General features: G+C 44.2%; 1 protein-coding gene across 2 annotated transcripts in view; it reads left to right on the forward strand.

The window, feature by feature from the left end:
• The window catches only part of LOC129126338 (cell migration-inducing and hyaluronan-binding protein), a 101,649-nt gene that overhangs the window by 66,314 nt on the left and 18,293 nt on the right, over positions 1-17,042 (forward strand). For both annotated transcript variants that reach the window (XM_077185376.1, XM_077185377.1), the window contains exons 12-17: positions 6,982-7,157; positions 7,724-7,933; positions 13,085-13,284; positions 15,237-15,312; positions 16,098-16,226; positions 16,910-16,995. In XM_077185376.1, coding sequence (XP_077041491.1) covers positions 6,982-7,157; positions 7,724-7,933; positions 13,085-13,284; positions 15,237-15,312; positions 16,098-16,226; positions 16,910-16,995 — 877 coding nt within the window. The remainder of the gene's footprint in view (positions 1-6,981; positions 7,158-7,723; positions 7,934-13,084; positions 13,285-15,236; positions 15,313-16,097; positions 16,227-16,909; positions 16,996-17,042) is intronic.

Here is a 17,042-nt window from a genome sequence, read left to right on the forward strand (position 1 = left end):
ATTTTGTAGTCCAATGATTGTAGAATGGCCTCTGGACACAGAATCCAATTAAGAAGCATAACTATGATGAAGCACAGACTATTACCAGCATAAGCATAAAACTGAAATCCAGAGCGGGAGATCTAATCTTCAGTCTATGAAGTTGTCTTTCCCTTCTAGAACCTTGTTTTGGCACACTGATAAGCAGAGCATGGAAATAGCACATGAACTGCCCCTTATCTGAATAGATGAGGATTATTTTGCTTCTGTAATTTACAAAAGCAAACATTATTTTACAGTGTACAAGTCTGTAGTAGACGAGGCTGTCTTTCAGAGGCAGCATCTGCCTGGTGGTAAATCATGCCTGTGACTTTATCTTTGCTTGCATGCTGGCTGTTGCTCCAGGCAGAGATCTTGTCTGCATTTACAGTAAGACCTTTCTGCGAAGCCGTGAGGGTGCTTGGAACATCCAATGCACCAGGGAGTTGACTTGGTTCTCTGAAATGAACCACTTCAGCATTATCTCTGATGCAACTTCTTCTGGAAGGTACCAGCACACTTCCTTTGGCAGCTGCCTCCCCACAGAGCTTTGGCCATCCATTGTTGGAGATGTGCATTAGGCCAAGAAAAATGTTATTCACAGTCTGAATGTATCATAGTCTTATGACTTCAAATGTCTAGTGCTTTCAAAGAAGATGCATTTCCAAGCTGAATATTTTTCTTGAGCAACTTTTGAGCTGTTGGGCTCAGACTGGTATGATACAAGTCACATCATGAAGATGGTCTTGGAAGATTGCCAGTTAAAATAAGGATGGTGTAGGAGTCCTGGGCTTCCCATAATCTGATGGATCTGTGGAATTCATGTAGTTGCATTCATCTTCTGCAACAGTGACAGCTAGGTTAGTTTAAGGAAACAAATAATGGGTTAAAAACAACAAAAAAGTTCATGTGAATTTCAAGTAAAGAAGCAGTGGAAACACTTGTTAAAGCAATTGTGCTCTTGGTCTCCAATTTCTCTTTAGGAGAATTAGGACATTCCTTTTATTACCACAAATGACATGAATAGCAGGGCCAAAGTCTCTCCTCTCTTATATCCAAGCAACTCTATTGACGTCAATGGGATTTCACTGATTTATAAATCAAGGAAAAATTTAGTCCAATTATAAAAATCACTTCCAACTTTCTTGTAACAAAAACACGTTCACACTAGAAAACAAAATAATCTGCCTGAATCTAGGCTCAGTCTAGATGAAATAAAAGCTGGCAAGGCTGAGATGTCCCCTGCCTTTAGGGGCCAGGAGGTCCCTGAGCTGCTCTGTGCCTGGCCATGGTGCCACTTCATCCACTGCCTGTGCCATGACAGGTAATTAGCCAGAAAAAGGATCACTGATGGCCCCTGGTCTTAGCACAGGTGTAATTGGGTGTAGAATAACATTAATCATAAATGTCTTCCTGCCTTTTGCTGTGGAGGAAGGCAAGATTGCTTTGCTCCTTCTGAGAAAAGCCTTCCACACATACATTTATACACAAGATCTCAGAGGGGTGTCATTTGTAATAAGTGAAAAGGCTTAATTTTCCTAAGAGGTTTAGTTTAGCAGCTAAGAACTCCAAAAGTTTGCCCTTTGAAAGACAAATGATAAAACCATTCCTACCCATGATGATTTATTTCCCTTTTAATCTTTATTTTTCTCCTTTCTATTTATTTTTAAAATGAAATGTAAATGTCAGATCTGAACTACTTAAGAGCCTCTTTGTTATAAAAAAAGGCAGAAAACCTCTGCTTTGTGGACAGCCAGTTTGGTGTGGCAGCCACTTGGCATACCAAGGTTTAATATCATTTATGCTCTCATAATTTAATGGTACTTTAATAGTCTTGGTTTAGCATATTGTGCCAAAAAAGTCAAACTCATTAGTTAGCTCATGTCCTATTTATATTTGATACTTCCTGCTGAAACTCATACTTTCTTTACTGGCTAGAACTGGATTGATTAGAGCTTTTCAAAAGAACTTAAGGGAGTTAATACTCAGTTGCCATCAGTTTCTAGGAGGATTTATTTATTTAACTATGGACATCTGCAAGTCTCAGTGTAGAAAGTGAGGGAGGGCACACACGCTCTGATCTTTTGCACTTTTTACTGGAGTAACTGCCCTAATGTACAGACTGTGTCTCCCATGGGTAAGTGTGGTTTGCATGAGGACCCAGATCTGCAGGTCCTGCTCCCAGATGGTCACTCCCTTAAATGGAGCTTTTCCCTCCACTTGCTCTCTTTGTTTAACTCTTTTTTTTCGCTCGTAATTTTTTGTGCCTAGATTATTTTCACTGTGGGAACAGATTAAAAGTGTTTGATCTTCCAACTTCACAAGGTTTGGGGAGGGACAGCAGTGCAGGGCAAAGGGAGGGAGGAGGGAGGGAGGAAGGAAGGAAGGGTTGTGTTGTTATGATAGAACTGGATAGTAGGAAAGATCAAGTATTTTGTCTAGTTTCTCTGGGAAACAAGTCTTATCTTCATCTTGGTTGCTCTGTATGAAGTTTCTCCTAATGCTGATAAGTTTCACCATGGAACAGAAATGATGAAGTGCTCTTTTGTGCTCCTATATGCTCTTGATAAAGGATGAAAAAACTATTCGTGCCTGGCATAATTACTCCAATTATCCCACATACTGGGGAACCTATGAATTCAAGCACACATCTCTTAAATCCTGCTTATTGGGTTGCAAATATTAGAGAGATAAGGAGTTTACTGTGATCTTGTTCATGCAGAGAACTTTGAATTAAAAGTATAAATACGTAGTTGTCTCACAAATTCACAGCCTGTGTCAGCATTCATCTGGTGCTGAAAGGATGGGAGAATTTACTCCACTATCAAAATTCAGATATTTTTAGAGATTTAGTGTGTTCTGTTTAGAAGTTGGCATCATTTTGGCTGGAACTTGACAAAAGCTCTTTTTTTAAGGCACCCCTGGTGCTTGAGGGCAGGGCAGGAAATCTTGTGAAATTGTGATTTCTAACAGTCTTTCAGAGCTCTTTCTACCTTGGGGCATTGCCTGGGAGCTGAGCTGACAGAATCTAATTCAGGTTGACATAGATGTTCATAAGGGTAGAGTTTGTGCCTGATTGCTGCTATGTCTATTTGCTGAAAACTCAATTTTCCATGTAAAAGTTATGAATTGGAGGAATATTTATTGATTAGGACATCAGGTTGTGCTGTGTGACTCAAGGAGCCAGCCAGCTGACCCAAACCATGCTGAGTTACAGGCCTGTGGCTTAGGGATGCAACAGCAAACCCCAGCAAGATAATTCAGAATGATGAGGATTTGAAAGATGCCAGTGTGAACATTTGTTTGTTATTAAATATAAGCCATAGGGGCATTACCACCAGTGATGACAAGTGCTTGGCAAAAATGATAAATCTGTCAGATCTGGGCTGGCATCTGCAATGAGTTGAACTGACATTAAAGATGCCTTGAAGGATTCAGTGTCACTGGATTGTGGGTTGAACAGACAAATTGTGTTTAGCATTTCCCTTAAAAACTTGATTAGGAAACCTCAAAAGACTATGAGGTACTGGGTCTTATCCCTAGAGAGCTCAAAGGAGAAGAAAAGACACTTTAGAGAAAAAAAAATACTCCAGGAGAATCTCAGCTTTACTTTATCTTCACCAAATCCAGACCTTCAAGTGCTGGTTTCACTTCTCAAAGGGAGATTTAGCAGTTTGGGCCATTTAGAGCCAAGGGATTTAGGAATGCGTGAGTGTACCTGGGAGGATTTTCTGAGAGATCTAACTCACCAGATTTGAGCACTCTTCCACATTTGCAGCAGTTGAAATAGTTTCAAAATCCCACCCTTCCCAGGTTTGATAAGGCCCAGGACCCAGGTTTTATGGCTGGCTTCACATGTGGCAGGTTTTCCTTTGTACCATTTGCTTTGAATTGCTTTGTTGACATAAGCATGCCCTTGCTGAATGGATCATCTATGTTTATTTTAATGTGTATTTCCTTTTAATAATTACCTTATCCTCACCAACAACTGACTTCAATAGTCACTGCATTGAGTAATAAGCACAGGAATGTGCTCATATTTTGCTGAGTCAAGACTTCCACCAGGCAAGCCCACATACTAAGGAAGTTTTCCCTGTAAATTTAGGTTGTGCTAACTGGAGGCACTGCTATGACACATGCAGCAGCACAGCCACGGAGCTTTTCCTGTGGGTCTGTGGTGGGGAGATGTGATCTGTGTCACTGCAAGGCTGTGTTTGGTTTAGATTACAGCATGGCACAAGGCTGGCAGGGCAGTCTCTGGCCATGAGGGATGCAGCAAACCCTCACCCAAAGCAGGAGAAGGTGAATCAGTGGCCTCAGGGCCTGTTGGTGGTTGGGAAATCACAGCACTGCCTTTGATGCTGAAGCAGCAACACATCCCTCCCACTTTCAAAGCACAGCGTTGCTTTTTTAGCATCAAACCACTTCAGTGCCCGTTTCCAAACCCCTGGCTGGGGTTTGCCCTTGGTCAGTGCTCAGGGTCTCAGATATCCTGGCTGGTCTTTGGGAAGGCTCCATGTGCCAGCTGGGAGCAGCAGCCAAACTTCAGACTTGCAGCTCTGCAGAGTGAGATGCTGTGAACTCCCTGAACTCACCACAGAGCAGACTCTTCTGTGGGTTTTCTCCCTGCCCACCACCAAACATGCCCCTGGCAGTGCCACATGTCTGTAAATGCCCCTCACAGTGCTCCAGGTCCCATGGGAAGTGCCCCATGTTGTAGTGCAGGTTCCCAGCAGTCATTTACAGCACACAAGGGCTCCCATGCTAGTCTGTCTCCCAAAAGCTCCTTTCAGCCCTGTTGCTGCAGGGAGCTTGAATTTCTGTCTGCCTTGAGAAGTGGTTTGTTTTTCAAAACTCTATTAAAGGAGCTATTATTCAAAATCCGCTTTTACTTTGGAAGGGGATTGCTTTCCGTCTCTCCTTTTATCTCCAAACATGTCAAATCAGCAAAAGCATAGAGTGAAAAACATGCACCCAAGAAGTTATATTTAGAAACTGGTTAGTCTGTATTTAACATTCCTGTCAGTGCTTACCCTGTTTTGCATGTCTGGACTGGTGTTAAATTAAATTAAATACATGCAAGCATGACATTTATTATTCTAGAGCTCAGCACGGGAATAACAAAGCTGCCTATCTAATTTCACTGCCACAAATCCTGGAGATGTGGCTTCAAATAGCATGTTCTTATGATTATCTAAAATCCTTCCTGCATTTCAGTAAATCAAGGAGAGGTCAGCTCTGGGGAAAACTGAAAAATAACAGCTTAAAAAGGGTTCATAAGGAGAAGCTGTGCTCCTTTGCAGACTCACTCAAGGCTCCAGCATGGGGTATCCTCATGTGGAGGATACTCACTGCAGTGGCTTTTTTCATGTATATGGATAAAGGAAGCAAAGCTGCTGTTTTTTGGGTGGGTTGAGTCTGGTTTTGGCCACACACTTGATGAGGCTCACTGGCTGCAGGGCAACACAGGCATGGGGAAGTCCAGGACTTTCTAGGGAGACAATTGAAAAAGTGGGTGAGGGGCAAATCCAGGGTCCCTTAACTTCTGAGATGAGCATGGAGCTCTTTGGCCACCACCACTCCCCTAGTTAAGAGAGAGTGTTTTTCACAAGATCAGATGGTTTTGGAGGCAGAGGTGCACGGGCAGAAGGCAGAAGGACGTGGTGTGAACCCTGTTCTACAAGGCAGCAGTGGAAGAGCAGGGTGGAGCACTCACCCTTCCCAAACCCCAGTATTGCCATCAAACTGCTTCCAGCTTCAGGAGAGGAGGGAGTGGATGGTGTTTGCTTATCTTTTTTACATTCATAGCATCATGTTTTGGTTAAAAATAATATTGGTTCAGTGTTCAAAATCCTCCTCTTAACTTGGCACTTCTGCTGAAGCATAAAGTGCTGTGCAGGGATAGCCAGGCTTCAGGCTTGCCATTTGTTTCTAATTAAGGATTTGAACGATTCAATGGAAATTAAATACATGCAAGTGTTGCATTCCTCAAAGTTCAGTGTTTACTTAAAGAGTTTATTACTTATTTTTACTGGAATAATACAGAATGGAGTCAGTAAGGTGAACCTTTTCCCAGCTGACTTTTCTCTGCAAAAGCCTGCGGAAGGAAGGAGGTAGTAGGAATATGTTTGAATGAAATTACAACAAAGAGATACTTTGCTTTCTAGACATCCCCACTGCCTGGACTTCCCCCCTTTCTGGTCAGGCCAGGGAAAGTTTTTCTGTGCTTTTAACCCCTCCATGGAGGAGGGTGTGTGTGGAAGATGTTATGAGCAACTTGGCTTGGCAAAGAGAGGTGTGGCTTGGGTAGGTGGAAGATCCCACTCACTCTGACTGCACTAGGGCAGGAGGAAGCCTTGGGAGCAAGCTGGAGATGTGAGGGTAGATCTAAAATGGAGAGAGGGAGACCAGGGAGTCAGAGGTATTACAGCCCACAGACTTGGTGAGGGGCTGTGATTGTCACAATTCCTACAGGGCTTTCTACCTGCTCTGCTCCTGGCTTGCATCACCAGCTATGGTGTTAGCAGGATCTGGCTGATGCCTGCCCAAGAGCAGTGCTGTGGGGTCTGAGCAGCTCCCTGTGTCTCACTATGGGAAATGCTGTGCTAACCTTGGTGATTTAGACTTTCCAGCAGCTGCATCATCAGGGCTTTTTTGCATTGGATGTTCATACACAGCTGCTTGTAATCCTTTTCAATGTAGAAAATGTGTTTTGTCTAACAGACTGTTGGTTTAACCCCCTGGATAAATGAAGCAACCTAAGACCAAAATTCCCACTTCCTCTATTGCAAGCATCCCACCAAGACCTTGGGTGTCACCTGTGCTCCAGCCTTCCCTCCTTTGAGGTGTCAGCCAACACTTTGTGCTGACTCAGCTGCTCCTTTCATTAGCCCCACCACAGGAAGCCCAGGGAAGCCAGCAGCACTGGCAGAGTAACCCTGAGAGTGGATCTGGTTCCTCTAGGGAAGGCCACGTACCTGCACATGGGCGAGGTGGTGGACGGCGTGGACATGCGGGCGGAGGTGGGGCTGCTGAGCCGCAACGTGCTGCTGATGGGGGAGATGGAGCAGCAGTGCTACGAGTACAGCAGCAAGCTCTGCTCCTTCTTTGATTTCGACACCTTCGGGGGACACATCAAGGTGAGGCTGGAGCCCTTGGCTTTGTCCTTTCCTCCTTGCAGCCACGCCTTCACATAGCAAGGAAGCCAAGATGCACGAAGGGAAAAATTCCTCATCAGCCGTTGAGCAAACAAGCTCTCCCCACAGTACAGCAGATCCACCCTGTGGCTGCTGCCTGTCCTTTGGCTTAGAAGTGCATGTCATGCCCCTGCAGACATTGAGGCTGGTGATCAATACACCTGAGATGAATTCTCCACATCCCAATCCCAGTTTTCCCTCGATTTTAGTGGCGCTTAGCCCAGGAAATTCGTTTGAACCCAGCTGGCTAAAACCCATGGAAAATTATAAATATAAATTGCTTTCCTTCTACAGTTAAATGTGTCTATGGCAGCAGTGGGGAAATCAAAGAGCAGCTCTGGTCTCCTTAAGCCACCATGCCACTCTCTCCCTCACCCTGCAGCCCCACACTCCCCTCCACACAGTAAATCCTTCAGCAGATACAATGCAGACCTTCCTATGCCTGTGTTCCCTCTCCTTGCCCTCAACAGATTTTTGTGTTTCTTGATTGCTGTTCTTTTGTTCTCCAGATTGGTCTTGATTTTAAGGCTACGCACATTGAAGGTCTGGAACTGAAATACATGGGCCAGCAGACAATGGGGCATTACCCAATTCATTTCCATATGGCTGGAGATGTGGATGAGAAAGGAGGCTACAACCCTCCAACCTATGTGAAGGACACCTCCATCCACAACACCTTCTCCCGCTGCGTCACGATCCATGGATCCAATGGTTTACTGGTAAGAAGTTCCAGTGTCTGCCTTTAGATGAAGACAGCAGGGAAAAAACTTCCTCATAGTATGAGTGCACCTTAATTTTTGCAGAATGATGTGTTTTATTGTTAAAACCAAAGCCTGACTCCTCCCACCCTGGATACACAAGGAGTATCTCAACCTGCCAGTGTGGCACTGGGGGCTGTGTGTGACTCACAGTGGGCAGAGCATTTGTCTGGGTACTGCAGTGCCTGCAGACCAGCCCATCCCTAATGAGTGGTTGGATCTTTCTGCAGACACAGAGTTTGCTATTTAAAGAGGATAATCAGAAGCTTTAAGTGTGCCTCATCTTTCCTGTAATAAAGGTTTGGGCTTGCAACGCCAGTCATAGCATTAAGCACTCACAGAGCTGTGATTTGCTAGAGTTGCACTCCATAACAAGAAATCCTTTAGGATAAATCTCTAGAATGACTGATGGATACCAGACAAGTTACAGCACGCCAGAGATGTCAAGAACATGTTCAGATTCTCCCCAGATCTAGGGATGCCTTTGTTTTTGGGGTAAGCATGCTGGACCTGCTGTTTGTGAGCAGAAAAAGACTTGTGGGTGATGTGATGGTTAGAGGCTGTCTTGGGCATGGTGATCACAAAATTACAGCAGTTTTCTATTCTTGGAGAAGTAAGGAGGAGGGTCAGCAGAACAACTGCCCTGGATTCCCAGAGGGCAGATTTTGGCCTGTTTGGGAACCTGTTTGACAGAGTCCCTTGAGAGGCAGGTCCTGAAGGGCAGAAGAGTCCAGGGGGACTGGATGATCTTCAAGAAGCAAATCTTAAAGGAGCAGGATTTCTCTGGGCAAAGGACTCTTACCTATTCAGTGAAATGGGAGTGTATTCCAAATGAAAAAAGTATATCCAAGCCCTGAAGAGGAGAAAGAATGTGTACTGTCAAGAGCCCTGCTGCTATATATAACAGAATTTTAAGTGGAAACATAATTGGCAGTGGTAACCTGGATGGTCACTGTGCATTAGGAGTTCATACCTCTGGAAGTGCCAGCGTTGGAAGGGAGAGTCCCAGCATAATTAAAATGCACAGAAGTTGAACAAAGGGCACTTAAATTGCAGTTCCAGAAGGAGACCAGCTTTTATCTGCTATTTATGAATCTGAGGTTTTGGGTTTGACCTCTGTCCTTCTAAGTTTATAACATGATCTTGAAAACCTACCAAATGAGCACGGCTTCTGAAATGAAGAGACATTTTACTGTATAAATTATAAAAGTTGTTCAGGGTCATGTGGCATTTGCCCAATCTGAAGCTGCCAGTAGAGGGGTTTAATACACAATGAATGTGCAGAGTTGGTTTGTGCCAAATCAAATACCCAGAGCCTGGCATTTTTCTTCTCAGTCAGATGGATGGGTTCATGCAGAGAATTTGGAAATAGTTTTGTCCCTTGTGCTTTCTCTGGGCAACAACTGTGCCGTGGGGGATCTGTGGCATAGGAATCCGTGTGCTCAGGCTTTTCCAGCTGAGGTGGCAAAGTGAAATTTAGACAGGCTGATATAGCTGATGAAAGTGACTTGATTCTCTTCCTGTTATTGAACAACCACAATTCCCTAAATGATCATACTTTGCCTCTGTGACAAGGCACCCAAGAGAAATCTTGTAAATTAGGACATTATTTAGTCAATATAATCCCTCTTGATTTTAGTTTATCAAAATGTGTGAATATTTTCTAGCTCTAGCTCTAGCTTTACTTGTTTCTGTTTTTTTTTAACCTCATCATTACTGCTGATGGCTGAAAAGAAAGCTCCAGTGAACTAAAGCAATCTGATCAAGGTTGTTCAGTTGCATCACAGAAAATGTGCTCCAAATGTTGCATCACTTAGATGTTGTTCCATGGCTCTGATACACATCTGCAGTTAGCAGCTCCATGCCTTGATTCATCAGGTGATCCCACCACCATCTCCTCATCTGCTTTCTGACTCTAATTTCCTTCCTTTCCTCTTCCTTCTCCCCCAGATGTATTCAAAGACACCCACATGGGTTTCTGATGACTGCAGTAGTTATTGTACACATTTCCCAGCTGCCTGTTGTCTCTTTACTTGGGCAGCACCAGCTGTTTCTACATGCAGGAACACCACTCATGCAAACAGAGATGAGCTCTGTCTTTCTCCAGGTAACATCCATTCCCTCTGAGATCAGGTAGATCCAAAGTGTACTTTGCTGAGGGAAAATTTGCCTTAATGATGTGCACACTTTGGGAATAGCCATAAACATTCTATCTGGATTAATAAACCTCAGCATAGCACATGTCCTTAACACTGAGCTGTTGATTTCAGAGCTGCTTCTTGCATGAGTGTTGTAGAGTACCTGTGAAAATGCTTTAATAAATGGGAGAGGGGCAGCAGTTGTTTTTTACTGTCATTAAAGCAGGCATGTAATTTACATCCAGGCTCTCCTGCTTGCTTTGCTGTCACTTTTCTCATGTCACTTCAGAGATACTCACAGATTCTGAAAAGCCTAGGAGAAAAGAGTACCCAGTTATTTCTGATGACAGGTATTTTTCTGTGGGTCTGCACAGTCTGTTAGGAGTAGCTGTCTCAACATTAGCTCCCCTCTTTGATGGGTTATCCTGCACTTGCCTGTAAATTCATATTAGCTGAGAGGCACAGAGGGTCCTTCTGGAAACCAATCTGTAGAAATGAGTTTCCCACCATAATTATTGTTTTAAAATGCAATAGTTACCCAATGTTTTCTGCAATATATTGGCCAAAACCCACCGAGTTACACCACTGCAATCCCAGGGATGGAGCTTTGCTCTGATTCCCACTCTCCATTGGATCCCTGTGTGCAAACTAAAGTAGAAGCAGCCACTGGGGGAGGAAATTAAATGGGGGTCAATAAAGTCTGGCAGGATCCAGGAGAGACCTGTACTGCATGGAATTAGAGGTTGTGCTATCTAACAGCTTCAGTGGTGTCTGCTTTTACTAATCCAGCTGTACTTCACAGCAATTGTTTTGCCAGGAAGGGCATTATCTGGCCCTAAATTGCTCATGGTTAATGTAAGATTATGGACTATTAGCAAGGTTTTAATCAAATAAAAAATTAAATACATTAGGAGAGTGATTTTGGAACAAACATCTTGTTTGCTATGCAAGCATTTCAGCAGTGGGCTTGTGCATGAAACAAGTCAGAGGTGACTGAGAGATGGCTTATGGAGGAATAATTAATCAAAGAGAAGGTGACAAATGCCTAAGGGACCAGATCCCTGGCTCTAACTCCCTCTTGCTCTGTGGGCTTTCAGGGATGAGTTAGGAGAGCAACAGGCATTTACTGGCTCTGAGCCTCTCTGCCAATGCAGAGCCCTGTCTCACCCTGCTCCTGCTCTCTCTCACTGCTCTGGGAGATGTCATCCCTGGGATAGCATCCCCTGCTTGGCCCCAGCTCAGTCTGGTCACTGCAGGTTTCCATGTCCCTGTCCTGGTGCAGTGTTGTGCCAGCTGGAAAGATAAATGGCTGAAGTGGCAAACATTTCTCTAGGGAAACTGCTTCCATCATCTAACTGCCCCAACACTATTGTTTATGTGTCTTTTTGGTATTGCTGTCCTGTGAGAGAAACCTAATCGGATTTGGTGGCAGTTTCTGTGGAATTCTGACATCCCTTTGGTTAAAAGACTTCCTCTACATGTTGGAAACCTTCTTCTGAATGTTGCTCACTCTCTTGAAATGTTCTGTCCTGTAAACCTTTGTCATAACAAGGCTGGGATAGGTCATTCTTCTTTAGTATATATGTTTTACACCTAAATAAAGAAGGCTAAACCTTGCAAAATCTATAATTTATTAGACATGGGAAGTTAGCAGTGAATTTCAGTGAGGTAGCTTAATGGAATGTACCATTTTGCAGGTCATTTTAGCAGTGTTTAATTTACTGTGATGACTTGTGCTCAGAGATTTGAGAATTTACACTGGAGCATGGATGCTACATAATAGAAGTCTGTGTGGTTGTAAGCCAGTAATAGATTTGGCAAGCAAAGTGTTTGTTCTCATGTGAAAACGTATTTGTAATCATTTCAACACTAATACTGGGATTTTATTTGAAATTGGTGCTCCTTGCCTCAGGAATGAGGTGTGAAGGTGACAAGGAAGTCTCAAGCCTGTTTACAAAAGCAATTCCAGCAGTTGAATGCCCATGCACTTGGTCTCTCAGTGACACCATGATGAACAGGCCTTCTCCCAGGGTTAATACTGTCCCTTGTCCCCTGACAAGTGCTGTTTCATCAGAAGCATTTAGAGGAACACTTCTGTGGCAGGTTAACCTTTGCTGGGGAGGTTTCCTGAGTCCAAGGTGATTGATGAGTGGTGACTGATGGGAGCAGCAAGGAAAGAGCCCAGAAGATCCAGACCTTCCCCTGGTCAGTGGAGACCTGACATTAATTTTCTATATCCCAGATATATCCACTGGCAGCTGATTTGCTGGATGCAATTGCTGCGTGTCCAAGGGCTGTTGCTTCCCATCTTCCTTAGGCTTCAAACTCACATTCCTGCTCTCAGATCTTCCAGTGGTGTGAGGGCTGTTGTTCTGTCCAACCAACAGTGTCCTGATGTCACCAGCATCCAAACCAAAACCAGAGCAGCATTGATTAACACCAGCTGACTTGTCTCAGGGTCAAGCAAAGCTTCTGTCAACAACTTGAAGAAAAAGATCATGTTAAACCTAAAACAAGCCAGCCTGTCTGGAAAACAAATTTCTGCCTCTCTGATAGCCTGGAAAAATATTTTTCATCTCAGCTGCATTTTTGAGCTGCATTTTATGTAGCTGCCCATGTAACTCCACATGAAGATGAATGAGCCCAGATGTGATTTGAACGTCTAATTCCTCTCCTCATCCCCCACCCTGTGTTTTTTCCAGCCTCATGCTAAGACAGTCTCTGATTTCTCAGGCAAACAAAGGAATGGAATGAGCATTTCCTAGGTGATGACAAATTCTAATTAAGTGTTGGAGTTATTGCTTTGACTATAAGCTCTGAAGGGCTGAGAGGAATCTTGCTTTTGGTTTTGGTTCTAGTTCCTGAGTTCAAAAGAGAACCGAGGCTCCTGTGTGCCATCACACTAAAGCTTGTTCTAATTGTGCAGTGGCTGAAGCATAAAACCTTAACACTGGCCTTTGTTTTGTACATGCAGGTGAAGGATGTGGTGGGTTATGATGCCCTGGGCCATTGTTTTTTTACGGAGGATGGACCAGAGGAGCGCAACACGTTTGAGCACTGCCTGGGGCTGCTGGTGAAGCCCAGCACCCTGCTCCCCTCCGACCGCGACAGCAGGATGTGCAAGCTGATCACAGAGGGAGCTTACCCAGGCTACATCCCTAAGCCCAGGCAGGACTGCAGGTGAGTGAGAGCCTTCTCCTCCTTCTCCTTCTCCTTCTCCTTCTCCTTCTCCTTCTCCTTCTCCTTCTCCTTCTCCTTCTCCTTCTCCTTCTCCCTCCCCTTCTCCTTGCAGGACTTAACCATAACAGACAGCATTCTGTGTATGGGATTATGTAGATGTCTGTAGGGGTCTGGGCTCTTTGTCCCAAATTTGGGGGAGCATTTTCCTTGGGGTCTTCATCGTTGTGCTATTCAGATGCCTACAGACCTGAGGCGTACTTTTAACTTTTTTCATAAAGTCCATTGAGATGGTTCCCACCTAAAATATTGTAAATCTTTCTTTCAAAGTGTGCAAGCCCTGCCTTGTGCTTTATAGAGTCTTGAACCTGATGGCTCAGCAAAAAGTTACTGAGTTCAGAGTGGGCCATGTTCTGACATTTGTGCTCATCTCAAATGGCAGCTGATTTTGAAAAGATTTCAGTATCACCCATTTTGTCCTCAGAACAAGCTGAGGTTTTGTTCTGAGATATTTTAAAATTTTTAGTTTGGCAAGGGTGAGAGAGGAAGTCATGCAATGCTCTTTTTCACATCTGTGTTTGTTTATAAAATACACCTAATGTCCCTATTCTTAAAATAAGGTTAATTAGCCAATGTGCTCATTTTCCACTGATAATTTGTTTAATAGTCATAAGGACATATTTTGTGTGTAATTTTGAAGACTGTTGCATGAATGAGTGTTTTCTAATGGAAAGGTGTTATGGTACTTTGATCTGCCCTGTCTTCCTTTATAAAAGAATTCAAGATCTGGTCAGAAAAACAGCTCAGCTTGTTTTGCACTAGGCTTATCCAGCCTGGAAGTGCATGAGTACACCAACACTAATCCCAGTGCAGAGACAGGGGATGAGCACCAGCTGTGGCTCCATCAGCTTGGGAGAGGCAGGCAGGGAGCTGCTGCTAGGAATTCAAACACCAGGATTGTGCCAAATGACACTGTAACCTGCCCAATCCATGTGGCTCTGAAGAACAGATTAGGCTGAAAGACAGGTCACTGTGGAAATACACTGTCCTTGCTCTTGCCTACACAGCAGGAGGTGGTCTATAAATAATCCAAATTTGTTTATTTCTAGGCCAGTCCCACGCCTAAAATAGAAAAATTTTGCTGTTTTCATGATAAAGTCAGACAAACGGAAATGCATCAGCAAAATCAGTTGGCCTAAAGCCCCTGTGAAGTACCTCAGGCAAGAAAAAAATAGACATAAAGGTTCCACAGGTTCATATCCTGCAGAAGGGCAAATCTCACCCGGCAAATTTAGGGGCCAGTCTGCTGGCTGTAAGTGCTGGAGGTTTCCTGTGCCTGTTGGTTAACAAATTCTGCATGTCACAGGATGGACAGTGATGGATGGATTGATCTGTCCTCCTTGATGGGAATCTTTCAGTTGAGAGTCTTTTATGTGCCTTAGACAAATGGAATGCTTTTGTCCCAAAAGAAATATGCAGGAGGGTGGGAGCAAATAAAGTTAATCAATCACAGCAGCTCTTGGAACAGGCAGATAGGGGAGTACACTTGGAAAGCCCTTAGTGGGCAATTCATTGGGTTCCTTGATTAAACGAGTCTCTAATGAACCCAAGGGCTTATGTGGGGGCAAAGTTCTTTTCTGTGACTTGGGCAACAACATATTTGCCTTATCATAAAACATGATTGACATCTGACAGCTTCATAGCAGGCTTGGAATTGCAGTTGAAATTCCTCATTTAATACATGGTGTTTTAAAAGATAGGGCCATGTTCTCTGTCATACCACAGAGGACATGAGGTATGAGAAGAGAAAGAAAAAACACATTCCTCTTGCCCCTGGGCAGGGCCCCTTATCTGGGGAGGTATCAGCCCTGCCTGCACTGGGGGAGTTTATGGGTGACTCTGGTGTGTGCTCAAAGTGTCATTTTCATGTCATTCTTTGTTTTTCTGACCTGCAGTGCTGTATCAACCTTCTGGATAGCCAACCCACACAACAACCTTATAAACTGTGCAGCTGCTGGATCTGAAGTGAGTGCACAAGTTTCTTATTTGGTAACAGCTCAAGCCAGTGACAGCCCTGCAAGGCTGAGGGAGGCTCTCACTGGAATAAAACCTGCTTTTGTGACACAGACATTTTTAAAGCTGCTTGATTGAGACACACATTAATGTGGCTGGTGCCACCAATAAAAAGAATGGTTTTGCTTTTGCTCCAAACTTCTTGTCACTTGCTGTTTCTAGAGCTGGATTTAACAAAATTCCACAGTGTGCAGCCTGAATAAATTAAATAAATGTGACTGTGGAGTCTCAGAGAAGCCTTTGGCAATGATATTGTTGATTGTAGTACAGTAATGGTGCTCTGAAATTTCAGTCAGCCCTAATGCTAATTCCACAGACATTTTTGGTCACATCAGGAGCCCTTATTGTCCTGAGAAGACAAAAACAAGAAAACAGAGAGATGTGGTCTTTCCAAAGCTTTCAAATCTTGGGTACCTGTATTAGGACTCCTTGTTAAATTTTTAGGCCACTAAACAAAAATTATTTGATTTTTAAGTTTGGAAAGTCTCACTTATGCTCCAATATCTATGCCAAAACTTAACTTGAGTCACCCTGAAGATCAGAAGGGTGAATATCAATGTTCATGTGCGTTAAACTCTTACATGGGTTAGAATGTAAGAGTGTGTTCGTGTGCGTTAAACTCTTCGTGTGCGTTAAACTCTTCCATAGAGCGTTACACGGGTCAATGGCTGTGATTTGTCCTGAAATCTCCGGCGTATTTCTTGTCAGCAGTCTCAGATGTCCCTTCTCTCTCTCAGGAAACAGGCTTTTGGTTTGTGCTGCACCACGTGCCCACGGGCCCCTCGGCAGGCATGTACTCCCCCGGCTACTCGGAGCACATGCCCATGGGGAAATTCTCCAACAACCGCGCGCACTCCAACTACCGGGTGAGTCTGCAGCAATGGGAATGCTGCCCTCAGAACAAACCCCATCCCTCCCTCCAGCTCCCTGGGCCTGCAGGCTATTACAGCCTGTGCCTTCTGTTTCCCTTGGAGCTCTGCAGCTCTGCTTGTTTGTGGCTCAGGTAAGGCAGCTCGCGGGAGCGCTCTGGGCCAGCCGGCACCTGCTCCGCTTGACGCTTGGGCATCCAGAGCGGCTCTCCCCTCTGCTAAGGCTGCTTCCCTGCCTCTGTGCTCCTGAAATACTGCCTCCAGGAGCATCTGCTGGCAGCCTGTCTAATGATACACCTCAGCTGCCAATGCTGGCAATTACCTGAACAGCTTCTAGAGAGATAAACACGGCCGCTGTGTCTAATCGCTGTCTCTGCTGATTTGCTCCTTAGCGTGCCATGTTGTGTTACTGAGGGCTTTAGACTGAAGCTGAAGGTATAGGTGTGTGTGAATACATGCAATTATGAGAAAAATGCAGCTTTGGAAATTTGCAGCCATTTTGGGAGGTATATGCAAGTCTGGATAGTCCTGGCAGCCCTCTGTTTCACATGCTATTGACAGAAGCTGTTCCTAGCATCATGTGGGTGACTTTGGCTTAGAACAATTGGACGTAGAGTTTGGAGGTGGAAAGAGCTGTAAAATTTATATACTGTGATAATTGCTTTTCTGTTTTCCTTTAGGCTGGAATGATCATCGATAATGGTGTTAAAACCACCCCAGCCTCTGCCAAGGACAAAAGACCTATCCTGACACTGATTTCTGGGAGGTAAAGTGTTTTGCATAGCTTGATTTGGGAAAGACTTCTCTAAAACA

This window comes from Agelaius phoeniceus, chromosome 13 (assembly GCF_051311805.1).
Source record: "Agelaius phoeniceus isolate bAgePho1 chromosome 13, bAgePho1.hap1, whole genome shotgun sequence".
In the NCBI taxonomy this organism is placed as follows: Eukaryota; Metazoa; Chordata; class Aves; order Passeriformes; family Icteridae; genus Agelaius; species Agelaius phoeniceus.